The sequence below is a fragment of the Coenobita brevimanus genome, chromosome 27, assembly GCF_032717465.1.
Source record: "Coenobita brevimanus isolate Jiangsu-jjx chromosome 27, ASM3271746v2, whole genome shotgun sequence".
NCBI classification, from domain to species: Eukaryota; Metazoa; Arthropoda; class Malacostraca; order Decapoda; family Coenobitidae; genus Coenobita; species Coenobita brevimanus.
In genome coordinates, this window is record NC_136980.1 from 18,961,603 (window position 1) to 18,975,320 (window position 13,718).

General features: G+C 41.1%; 1 protein-coding gene across 1 annotated transcript in view; it reads right to left on the bottom strand.

Moving 5' to 3' along the window:
• LOC145394481 (uncharacterized) overlaps window positions 1-13,718 on the bottom strand; it is a 71,519-nt gene that overhangs the window by 46,323 nt on the left and 11,478 nt on the right. The window contains exons 3-6 of the mRNA XM_080268334.1: window positions 10,629-10,782; window positions 7,702-7,799; window positions 2,181-2,315; window positions 575-700 (exon numbers count right to left, since the gene is read on the bottom strand). Of these exons, the coding sequence (XP_080124460.1) occupies window positions 575-700; window positions 2,181-2,315; window positions 7,702-7,799; window positions 10,629-10,782 (513 nt within the window). The remainder of the gene's footprint in view (window positions 1-574; window positions 701-2,180; window positions 2,316-7,701; window positions 7,800-10,628; window positions 10,783-13,718) is intronic.

Genomic DNA, 13,718 nt, shown 5'->3' on the forward strand with positions numbered 1-13,718 from the left:
ACGTAGAGGATGGAGAACAAAGGGAATGGTGAGAGATAAACAAATAAACTGAGTAAGAGAGAGAGAGAGAGAGAGAGAGAGAGAGAGAGAGAGAGAGAGAGAGAGAGAGAGAGAGAGAGACAGAGAGAAAGAGGTGAAGGACAAGGGGGTTGAGGTAATAAGAAGAGAGGAAGGGTGGTGAGGTGAAGAAAAGGAGAACTGAGAAGGGAAAGAAGGTAAGGAAGAGGGGGAGGTAGATATGAAAAGTAACGGAGACCAGAGGTGGCAGATGGAGGGTGGAGAAAAGGAGCGGGGAGGGGTATGGGAAGGGAATAAGAAAGGGGATGCAGGAGATGGGGAAGAAGCAAAGGCAGGTGGGAGGTGAGCGGGTTATTGTTATGAAAAAAAAGCGGTACATTTGCATGTACTTCTTGTTTTTATATGCCAGACCACAAGCTAGTGTGCAATGTAATTCGTATATAACAAAGAGCATGACTGAGTGGAATGTTATTCTAGTACACCAATGACTGTAGTAGGGAAAAATGTAATTAAAAATTCATGGTTTCCAATGCGTATGAGGATGCGGTGTACTGACTGCCACAGGCCTGGTGAACTGGTGCTGCTGGTGTATATGATGAGCTGCTTGATGAGCGGGGTGGTGATCTGGGTGTAGAATTCCATTTTGTCACGGATGTATATGTCCGAAGAGTCTAACTTACTCCTGAAAAGAGATTAGTGAGAAGAAGGTAAGAAATAACTGCTGACATGAAAAAGGTGGCTGAAGCAGGTATTTAATTTTCTGCTTAGCGCCAATTTTTCCCTAGAGTACGACAGGCAACGATCGAAATACTTCCAGGTTCTCATTTGATCCGACAGGTGAACGGGGTCTAGAGCCTGACTGGCCCAAGAATCAAATTGGATCACTGATTGAGAACAAATAGACATTATTTTATTTATTGCAAGGATGTGACCTGATTCCTGCATTGTCTCCAGTGCAACTAATATTCCTATCTGAATTTGAAATCTTGAGGTTTTAGGGGTTTCTCTTAACAATACCCTCAGTTGAACCTCTCACATTAGATCACTTGCAATAATCGCCTCAGGAAAACATTGATTACTGTACAGAATCCGTAACTTTTTCACTGATGATCAGTTAGCTATAATTCATTAGGGTCGTGCGCTCTCAGCTAGAATACTGCTCACCCTTGTGAAGTGGATGTGGAGAGGTTGCACTAAGGCAACTGGACACATTTCAGAACAAAGCTATAAGAATAAATGATAACCTTACAGTTAAAAATGAACAACCTCCCTCACACGTAAGACGTAATGTTGTCTCCTCATGCATTGTTTTACAGACGCTTTTATGGCAAATGCTCGGATGACGTTCCATCCTTTGGGCCACCTCTCCACGCCTTCCTGTATGCAACACGGTCACACTTTCTGTCACACTGTCATATTCCAGAACTACTGCCTATCAGAATTCTTTTATTCCCCGAACTGCTTCTCTTTGGAACTCGCTTCCCCAGATTAATTCCACCCCCCAGACTTCAGCCTACAGCAGTTCACGTCCAACTGTTAGGATTATGTATTTATTTATTTATTTATTCTTATGAATGAAGGACACATGTAATCTGTGTGTTTTTTTTTCATTTGATTAGTTTGCACTTCCTATTCATCTTCTGTTAAAAGAAAGAAAATAAAAAAGAAAGCACACGTGCAACTGCGTACTGTAAGGGTCGTGTCATGAATAGTTTATGATTCTCCGTAGTCCCTTTCCCTCAGCATTACATATTCTCTCTTACGCCTTAACTTTCTCTTGAATTCTGTGATAGTATATGTAATCCCTTGAATCTAGTGACACATCTTTTAAAAAGTTTGTTCCTGTGCAATTTTATGAAGTTTGGGGAGAATTATTGAACTGAAGGGACTTGATATACACTTAACTATCAGCTCCACACCAAAAGGTCTTCCCAAAGGTACCGGTATAGAAAATGGTGCTGTGAACAAAATAGAAATAAGTCATCGGAATGAAGGTGATAATATCGATATATATTTTTACCTTTGTAACACACCGAAGAGGATTATTAAAGTGTGATGTGCTAAATACTCGGTAACAGGAAGAGTTGTGGCATCTCCCAACCAAACTAGATTTACGAGCCTAACCCTCACTCCTGCGGTCATCCTCCTGGCTACCCACCCACCTGAAGTCATTGAGGCGGATCTGGAAGTGCTGTGGGGATTCGAACAGGTCCATTTCGTCATTTGAAACCTCTGGCCACGTGAGGAGCTCCTTCACCACGCGGTCTGTGTCCATGTAGGTCTCGGAAAGATTGGATCTGTAGGACACACACAGACACTAATTGAAAACCTATATAATAGTTTCAGCTCGAAGGTATCATTTCCATATTAAGGTTTTTAGTAACAGACAGTTTTAATCTGTTATGGAGAGACTTTTTCATCTGCAGGGATTAGAGACAGGGTACATTAAGGACTTTTAAAAAGGTAAAGGTTGAATATAATTTAATGTGATACTAGCAAACAAGAAATAAATATGAAGTTCTTGGCTTAAAGAGCAGATTTTTTTTTACACAGCTACAAAACCGGTGATGGTGGTTAAGCATCCTAACCCTCTTTTCCGTTTTATAAACGTTGCTGGAGGAATCAGAAACAGGGAAAAGGAAACACATAAGCTAAACCGAAAACAAAATAAATGTGCCGAGTAAAATACGCCACGCATCTTATCACTCGTCCTTCAGGTCGTTCAAATTCTCAGCATCACCTCACATGCCAAGCAGTCCACACAAAATTGTCCCTAGCTATCTATTGCTAGACGCCTTAATCCTGCAAAGGGTGGCCACAAGTAAATCGTCACCACACTTCCCTGTCCCCGGCCGTTTCGCTGCCCTCCCCCCAACTCATATCCCCTTCACTCATACACCTCTCCACTCCATCCCTCCACCTCATCCTCGGCATCTTTCTTCCTCTCCTCCCTCCCACCTCACTCATATACACTCTCCTCGTTAGTCTCTCGCTCTCCATCCTCTTCACACGGCCAAACTACCTCAGTGTATTTCTCCTAACGCTTTCTGTTACATCCACACTCACACTACAACGCTCCATCACTTCCTCATTTGTCAGTCTGTCTCTCCATGCAATTCCACATGCTCCTCTCAGATAACTCTTTTCCAGTGCTATCACTCTTGACTTGTGTCCTTCCAACAAGGTCCAAGTTTCACTTCCATGCGTTAGAGTTGTTATCACAATAATGTCACGCAGCTACTTTTTTTACTTGAATGCCCTGTTGTCCACAAAACTGTGCTACATAATATTTTTGCGACAGAGAACATAAATAACTTTAAGACATGATCATCGGCAACAAGGTGATGAAATACCAACATCATTTATCCAGATGAAATGTACCGTACATTGCAATGAGCAACATTCAGAAACCCAATTCAGCTACAGAATGGAAATCGCACAACTGGAACAAGTATGGCAGTGATATGCACCAAGGTCTACAGTCTACACACAAGCACTACGCACTGCATTAAATGACACGCCGATACTATCTATGAAATTAAGACCTAGACCACAGAACATTACTTCTAAATTCCTGTACCTACCTTGCGTTTGAAATTCGGCCAGCGTCAAACCGTCTTATTACTGTACACTCAGGAGTTACTAAATCCTCCAGAGTGTTTAAAAGTAAAACCAGAACTATTAATGTTTTGGCTAACAACAGGAACCTCACACATAAGGGATATATAGATACTCTGCCTCAGGCTCAAGCTAGAGAAAAAAATAGTTTTATCATTTTAATATCGCTAAAAGATGCCTTACTTTTCTGCCGCAAGCCCAAACGAGATCTGAAAACACCCTAGAAAATACACACCATTTGACCGAATGAGACAGCCCAAGCGTGCATTCATTACGGATAGGATATAAGAGCGTCGAAATGGTGGCATGTGAAAGTGTGCTTCTTATACAGGAAGACTGCTGGGCCCTTGAACGCAGATTGTCAGTCGATATCCAGATGCAGACACATTAAATCAAACTAAATACGTTAAACAAGCCGTCTCATCCTAACCAAACTGACGAAATAATAACGAATCTGGCAAAATGAAATCAGTAGGCATCAGCAACATCTCCAGTGCATAGAACGACGTGGCAGCCTCCATCTCACACACAGTAGAAACTGGACGTACTGTATATCAACACATCACAACCTCTGATTTCTGAGAATAAGGCAAAAGTGTCGCCCTCCTCCAAACCAGCAAAACTCCAGTAGAAATTGCCTCTCTCTCTCTCTCTCTCTCTCTCTCTCTCTCTCTCTCTCTGTTTACACTTGTACACCTGCATTTTCCTACATTGTCACATAAAATGCCCTACATCACACTAACCTGAATACATCAATGTTAAGTACCACTGATTACTCTGCAGTTAACTCCGATTGTTTCATCTCTTTCACTGTTAAGCATTTTTTACAGTGAATCATTTCCCATATATTTCAGTCTAGTCTGTTCTCATCCACACGAGTCTTCCATTCTTCTGGATCCTCAGTATTGTGTACAGCTTTGAGATTTCTTAAACCATTGTCCCCCCCCCCCTCTCGCTCCTGCCTTCTTCTTTCTTCTCACTCAACTTATTTCCGATCTGTATATCAGTCTTGTCAATCTCTCATCACTTAATCTGTCTCTGTGAGCATAACACTAACACTCCCTGATCAGCCGTTTCCGTAATTCTACTTGTCTCTCTTACTGCGTGTCTTACCGTGTTTTCATCTAGCCAACAAGTTCAACCACATTTTCTCGTTTCCCAAAATTCATGGTTCACGCCTTGCATCCATATAGCACAGTCAGAGCCACAATGTCGCCATGCTTTCCCATATCTACCAGAAACTTTAATATTCCATCTCACACACTCCTGTGCCCCCAAAGCTTTTGTCGGTTCTCCTAGTCTATGACTTAGTATAAGTCCTTCTGCCTTTCACGATGTTCATCCATATTTACCAAAAGTATTTTAATTCCTTCATATCTTCTATATGTAGGTCGACTTTAATATAATGCATAATCTATTGTAATTTTCATTATAATTTTGCCTACAAAGTTCATTCACAAATCTCAGAGGGCATAACCTAAAGAAAGTGACCTGCACATACAATACTGGACACAACAAAACATAATGTTTTTGGCACTGTACTATGCTTCCTCGTCACAGATAAGGTACCAATCACAGCCAAGGCAACAGCACAAAAAGATGACTGAGTAACCATTCAACCAGAAGATAAACATACTTCCTTGAGTCAAATTTAAAAATACCAAGCACTATCCACCTCCGGACTCAGTCTATGCATGAATGGTATACCAAACTCCACAGACACAAATGATATCACTGTAACATCTACCAGTACTTACTGTGACTTTAGGTAGTCATGATTACCGTATAGTCGAGGAGTGATACTTGAATGTTGGCTAAAAAGACACGCAATCGATCCCTAGCGGGGGCTTGGGAACTATTTGGGATTTAAAATCTCTTAAGAAATAAATCATAACTAATTTTCCTTAAGACTCACCATCATGTCATAAACATTTCCACTAGTGCCATCACACCAGACTTAAATGATGAATGAGGTATCTCAGCAATTTACTCAGCACAGACTACGGATATTAATGCCCAAGTGGTGGCATGAAGGGCACAACGCCGCTGACTGCACGTAAGACAGTAACCCCATTCATCTCGGCAATAATATTTTTCACTATCCATTACAGAGGGTACAAAGTCAGACCACACAATAACGTTAATGATTCATTGAACCAATAATAAAAAAATAAAAAAAACGTGGTAGTGGTTTATGGCGCTCATCTGCCACATTTGGTGAGCACCATAAAGAACATTAAGTGTACTCCAAAATTAAATTCTTGTAGAACGCTCATAGGTACTGATTTGGGCACACACACACACACACACACACACACACACACACACACACACACACACACACACACCTCTGATGTCCAAACAATACGCAGTATTTATAACAGGCTAGGTTCATTCCCACATATAGATATTCAGGTTGTTAAACACACAGCAGAACACCCTCCAAACTATAATGAAAGTGTCGATTTGTATTACGGCAGGATGCAGGAATATAAAACCCATGCATCGCCTGCATTCAAAAACAGAGACATCACAGATCCATTGATATTCGGATGTACTTACGAGGTATGTCCCAAAAGAAACCAAACTTTTTAAATAGCGCACCAACTAGCCGGATTAGCGTGATCGTGACGGGAATGTTGTGTAGCGGCGACTTTTAGCATTAGTCTAACACTAAACTCATCACCCCCACGTTACTTAACCATCATGGTACACGTGCTTTAATGAACGTGTGTTTAGTAAACTTGGCGATTTGTTGCAAGTTCAACCATGCAGGATCTTGAAGAGCAACGTGTTTGCGTGAAATTCTATTTCAAAATGGGAAAACCTTTTACTATCTGAAAAAGTTCATTATAGGAGATGAAACGTGGGTTTTATTGCTGCGATGCTGAAACAAAAAGGCCGTCGTCGCAATGGGTTGAAACATGACACCGTAAAAAGAAAAAGAAAAAAAAAACACGTCAGAGTCGCTCAGATATGAAGATGATGTTGATCGTATTATTTATTGGAAGGGCGTCGTTCATCATGAATTTGTTCCACGTGGTCAGACAGTCAATAAAGTGTTTTGCTTGGAGGTCTTGAAGCGTTTGTGGGAGGTAGTGCGAAGGAAAAGGCCTGAGGCGTAGACAAACAAAACCTGGATGCTGCACCATGACAATGCACCTGCTCACGCGTCGCTCATTATCAATGACTGTTCGGCAAAGCACGAGACGACCATCGTCCCCCAGCCACCCTACTCTCCTGATTTGGCCCTTGCTGAATTTTTCATTTTCCAAAATTAAAATCCACCCTGAAAGGTCTCCGATTTCTGACGATAGAAAAGCTAGATGAAAATTCGCCAAGTGCACTGAACATACATTCACTTGATCGTGAAGACAAAGTGACCTGGCGTGATGCGGCTAGTGTTAGACGGAAGCTCAAAGTCGCCGTTACACAGCACTCCAATCACGAGCACTCTGAATCGGCTAGTTTTTGCACTGTTTAAAAAGCTTGGTTTCCTTTTGGCCGTACCTCCTATTGAGGATTTTTTTTTTTTCTGTGCACAGTAGCCCCCAGCACCCACGTCACTACGCTGTTCATGCACAAAGCCAACAGTCATGTCAATATATGCAAATGGAACGTTTGCGGATTGCTCTATTCACTTATGCTGTAGAATTCTACCACTTGCACATGCAAATGAATACAAGTAGCAGATACTCCTTTGCACTGGCGACCGTGCTGTTATACTCTGCTGCCTATTCAGAGCTCATCAAGAGACAATGCAAACGTACAGCTTGAAAGGTGAGAGCGACCAAACACCACTCATCTCTTGTTTCATGCAAACACCGACTGAAGATTCTATGGACGACATAGCCATGCACAGAATATAATGAAGAATACAAAACAATGTCACTTTCTCTTATATTCATACAACTGAGACAGAATAAAATCTTTATTATGTGCACTGAATCTGTGGTCTTCTCTAGAGGAGTCATCTCCAAGCTGCAGTTATGCTAAGGTAGAGCAAATGAGAGTGCCCAAAATAGCCGAGGGAGACAGGGATTAAGGATTAGAGTGTGAGGTCACCTGAGTGTGGATCCGTTGGTGAAGACATAGTACGCAACGGACAGCCTCTCGCTCTGTATGGCAGCCACTAGCGCTCCTAAGGTTACTGTGCTTTCCACCTGGGGGAACAAAAAATGAACAAGAAGCCTTATATTAATGCCTATCGACCACACGGGTATCATTACGACAGATAATCAACGCTAAGTTCTGATCTACTGGAACACGACTCGTGGCAGTCGATTTCTATCCATGTTCTTAGTCTGGGTGACGCCTAAGAACACAGTCACGCCCTTACCATAACACATCACGTTACAAGGACACATAAACTTTTCTGATTAAGAGATTATGTTTTCTCCTTACCCACCATGTTCTTTACACATAACTAGAAAGTAAATGCCACATAAAAGACTGTATATTAGTAAACAGACATTATTAAATTTATTGTAATCTAAATTTCATTATCAAAATATCATCATGGTAAAGTCATTTTCATGCGTTTTTCTTTTTTTTTTAATTACATTTACAATGAACTCTATTTTTCTGAGCTGTGCAACCGCAGGTATCTTACACTAGGGAGTGTATGTATCAAAGCACCCATCACATTTGTAACAGGTTTCTGTAAAGTGTCTAAATGAAGATTCAACTAATAATTTCATTCTTTCAAGTGCATTACTGGTTATTTCGGAAATAGTATTTTGGTTGCTTTTTGTATGTAGCAGTCGTGGCTCAGTGGGTTAGAGCTCTCTGCTGTGACCGAAGGGTCGGAGGATCGAATCCAACCAAGGGTCATTGGTATACATCAGGAAGGGCATCCGGTAATAAAATGCTACACGCTCCAATCCAAAAGTCCTCTACCCAGGGGCAACGCCTTAGCCCTTTGGGGAAACCAGGCGTAAAACCAAAACCAACCATTTTGGTTGCTTTTTGTCCAGACAAACGAAACTGAATACATCACTAACTTTTTTGTGGTTTCTCCTTTGACTGCATGATTATATATACTCCTCATATACTCAGTCTCCTCGTCTAGCATAAATAAGAAATTTATCCTGTGCTTCTAGTGAGCCTTAGTGCATTTTTTTTTTTTTTCATTACTTACACTTTATCTTTCCCTCCGCCAGGGGGCACGGTCGCTCAGTGGTATAGCATCAAGCACGTAATCGGGGGATTGCGAGTTCGAGCCTCGCCCGGGACTGCCGTGCCGGGAATGGTAACGCGCTTCTGTAACTTAATGGGGCTATATGATCCAATACAGGGTCTAGCTTGGGGGAACGCCATTTCTCCCATTATTCCCTCCGCCATCGAAGTTGGAGGAGGTTATGTATTCACCATTGTCTGTTTGTCTGTCCACAGGATATCTAAAAAAGTTATTGCTCGATTTCAGTGAACTTTCTGGATAAGCAGGTGATCGGCCAGGGAAGAGTGGAATAAATTTTTGTGTTGATCTGATTTCTGTCTTGGTTCAGAACTGTTCTTTGTTTGTTTGTCCATAAGATATCTCAAAAAGTTAGTGCTGGATTTCAGTGATGTGTTGTGGATATGTGGGTCATGGATCAGGGAAGAGTTGAATAAATTTTGGTGGTGATGTGCGTTGTCTTGTATAAACGCTGGCGGAGGTACGCGCTCTCTGAGTGCTATATTGTTGTTAATTATGTTTCAATAAATCCATGGTTTAGATACACAATTTTTCCCTGTATAATTTCCCAATAAAATAAACGTTTAATTGTAATTATAAACTATGTATGAAATGCTATAAGATATACGTCCACAGGTAAAGTGTCCTTGGCAGGGCCTGTCTTATACTGGTGAATAGCAGGGGTACCCGGCGTTGCCGGGCCAGAAAGGCGAACACTCTAGTCCTACAGTATTTGTTCTAGTTCAGTCTTTTTTTCTACTCCAGATAGTCCTTGTACCTCTTATTCTTTTGAAGAGGGATGCTAAGAGGTTCAAGAACTTTCTATTTCTGCTTTCGCAGACTAGCGCACAGTATTTGTGCCAACGTGTTTGCTGTTACCGATGATCTCAAATAACCTGCAATCGGTGATCTCAAATGACCACGGAGGTCAACCTCACATAGCCTATGTCATAACTGCTGGTCATGTGAGTCTCCATACCAAAAACTGGGCTGCAGGAGTACCCGCCGTTGCTCGGGCCAAGATGGCGAACACTTTCAGTGACCTCAAATGACCCAGATCTGGATTTCCCTAAAACCATCCTTGCGTCACCCTGTTTCAGAATATATATGTGTCTGGGGGTGTCTGGCCCTTGGTTTGGGCGTGACTGAAGGGCACACAACCACCAAACAAACAACAGACAATGCGGCTCTTTTATATATATAGATTATAAAGGCTATTAAATGAAGGATAGTCTAGAACTTCTAAGACGACGGGTCACAATGTGTTGACATTACCGAAACTGCTGAATGTTTTGTCAACAGTCCTTTACTGTAAGGAATTATTGCGTCTGTAGTTTTGAACATTTTAGGCTATTAGGCTCTCAAAAAATGAGGAAATCAAAGAAAATCTCTTATTACACTTTTTTTTTTTTTTTACGCAGTTCATAAAATGTGTAATAAAATACGATCCAATAAAAATGGAATGAACAATTATTAGTACCCAATACATGAATTCATGAGTTTACCTATGCGTCCATGGTGCATCAAGGAGTCAGGTTCATATAATACTGACAGTTCCAGACTAGATCAGCGATAGCAAGTACAAGAGAGAAAATATAAAAGGTAATAAAAATACTGAGCGACTTATTTCGATATTGCATAAAAACGAGGGTACCAGAAGGTTGAATCATAAGTAATGTGTATTATTATGGAAGATGGATAGAAATAAACCTCGTGCATTCTTACATAAAGCAATTATTGCGCGCGCATACACACACACACTCACACACACACACACACACACACACACACACACACACACGTGTGTCTCACTAACCCCATCATTAACTCTGCTGATGTCACTCTGGTATCGGATGACTGCCTCCATGGCGATGCAGTTTTGGATAATAAGTCCAAGGATGGGCACGAGGGGCAGGATCACCATCTGAAGAAAGTGCAGGTTCCGACCCTGACGCGTTCCCACATTCAGTCTGCCGGCAAGAACACTGCTTAGGAAAGTAATAGTAAATAACACAGGTTATTAAAAGAGTAGCAATAGCGAGTATGTTCCAACTTTGAGGCATTCCCACATTCAGTCTGCTAGCATGGCCACAGTTCATTAAAGGAGTAGTAAAGGTTGATGCTCCGACCCTGACACATTCCCAGACTCAGTCTGCCAGCTTTATCGCAGCTTACTGACAAAGTTGTAAAGGTGGTGTAGATTCCAATTCTGACGGGTTCCCACTCTGAATCTCATGGCACTACCTTATCTCACTAAGGGAGTGGTAAAGGTGGTGTGGCCTCGGACAATGACGCGTCCCCTCATTAACTTTACTGACACCGCCTCAGATTTGTAGCGGAGTAACAAAGCAGATTTAGGTTCCGACCCTGAACCGTCACAAAAAATTTGCTGGCATAACCTCAGCTCCGTAGGTGGCCTAGTTGATAAGAAAGTGCCATTCTTTTTAGCTACCTTACTTTTATGTTTATATATCTATAGTTAGACGCCTTATTCACGGAAGGGGTGGCTACAAACGAATTCCATTCATGTTACATTGTCCTTCGCCATCAGGATGCCTCTCTCCAGATCACATCTCTCACGCTCATGTACACTCATGATTATTAATCTCTGACCAAAGACGCATGGCGGGCAGTGTTATGAGCACACACGAGCCACGCATTCCAACACAACCTCTACAATACTGGTGGGGAGGGGGGGCAAGGAACTGTAACCAGGTGACATGAAGCGTTCTCCTCCTTATATCACAGATATTACCATATTTTTATGTTTTCCATCATATAGTAATCTGCTTTCATTGACAGAGGCCGACATTAATTTTCTTCAATCAATCTGCAATTGGGCAATTTCCATCAAGTAAATTGGCATGTGCCACTATATGTGGGTATTGGCATCATATATAAAAATCATTTATGAATTTATGGCATCAAGTGGCACACATTTTGACCAGAGATGGCATACAGCTATGACGTCGCGTAGGAATAGCGCAACCATTACCACTGGTGACGGGGCCTGATATCACTAGAAAAAAAAAAAAACATTTAGTTCACAGTCGCAAGTAATGGTAAGTTTTTGTCAGTGATATAATTATAATAAAGTATACTTAAAATACGTCGTGTGGATGCCGGCTGCTGTAGTAGTCGTGGATTTTCTGCGCTAACGCCTGTCAACAGCTCGGTTAAAGGCTCGCCTCAAGAAATAGGTCAATGCTATAATAAGCAGATTAATAAGAAAACAGAATGAATGTCAAATAGCATCACGCACTCATCACACACTAAAAATAACAGCTATGACCAACTTTCATATCCATTTCTTAAAATGCATGTATATTTTTGGAAAAGTAATATAATAATTATGTGAATCGAAAGTGTTTCAGATATGCTTAGAAAATTGTTTATATAAGCACTAAACTTTTCTGGAACGATGGTTGTGCGTGTCTGACTGTGTAGGCTACGCCTGGCCAGGTCTTTGGCTAGCTCTGGTCAGAGATTAGTGATCATGAGTGTACCTCTCCACCCCATCCCTCCTCGGAGATTTCTCGGTGCTTCTTCCCCACTTACAATTTTATTGAACAGTTTAACAAAAGCTATATCCACAGCATACCCTCCAGTTTGAAACGTCTCTCAAAAGCTTATTATAGTCGTCAGAGGTGTTGAGAAAGAAAATTCAGTATACCTCATCATGATGAAATGGTTACATTCTATTTGCTTTCAGAGGGCACTGACAGGCAAAGAGGAAGGTGGATGAATTAGTGTACCTGAATATGTGAATACGTGAGACATGGGAACTGAGGACTATTCAAGACTTGACAAAGGATGCAAGGGAATGGATAAAGGGACAAATGGATGGAGAGGTAAATGTCAAGGGTTATACTCCTAAAATATGCAGTCTTCGGAAGGGCTGTATATTACTGGCATTATGAGGCGCAACTTTTTTGTGGAACCGATAATTTCAGTGACTGAATGATGAGTGGATGGACGTCTGGCCTATTTTACTGGGTGCTCTGTTTGATAGGTCTCCATTTTTTAAACTTTACTGTTGTTGTTATTAAAACTCTCTTACCTCATACATCAGTAAGAAAATGAATGATAATGACGATCATGATTATGGTAATAACAATGAAATAAGATGATTCTTTAATGATCCTTCGTTGTAAAGTCAGATATGAGTGAATATCCTCAACTGTAAGACAGGTTTTTATGGGCTGTTTTAGTAGTGTTTAGTATCACTAAAAAAAAAAAAAAAAAAAGAGAAAAACTTAGGAAATGAAGAAAAACCATGTTAATTGTTTTTTTTTAATTAACGTAAGCAGAATTTAGATGCAGGACAAGAAAAACTCAAGTGTTGGGGAAATTATAATCAGAATAGAGGAAGTTATAGTCGTCTTTGGCCATTCAGTGATAAGAGCTACATACTCATTCTTTCAACGTTCACATCATCAGAACATTCAGCTCCATTCTCCAGGCGAAACCATCAACACTCACGTTTTCACCTGATTAATTCTTTCAGTTCAAGAAGTCCAATAATCTAGGTCGCGCATGGAGTCAGTTGGGAATACTCGTATTTACCAGCTGGAACCAGGGACTTGCCTTCCCTGCATGGGCACGTATCTTCCGACGATGACCGGAGATTTCTTGGTAATTTGTTCATTTCTTCTACTTCCGTGGGTGCTTATTCTGAGCTATCAGAAATGAAGCATTTTCCTTAGCATCAAAACAACCACTTTGCTTGTTGAAACTACCATTGTGTGCATATTTAACACTACCATTAGATTAACGAACTCCCTTCCCCAGCATTCCCAACGGTCCTCATTATTTTTGGAAATATACAGCAGTGAAAGAAAGGGTTAGGGATCCTTGGTTTAGTCTATAGCCAGTTGTTGATGTATTAGATAAAATGATGGCTAGG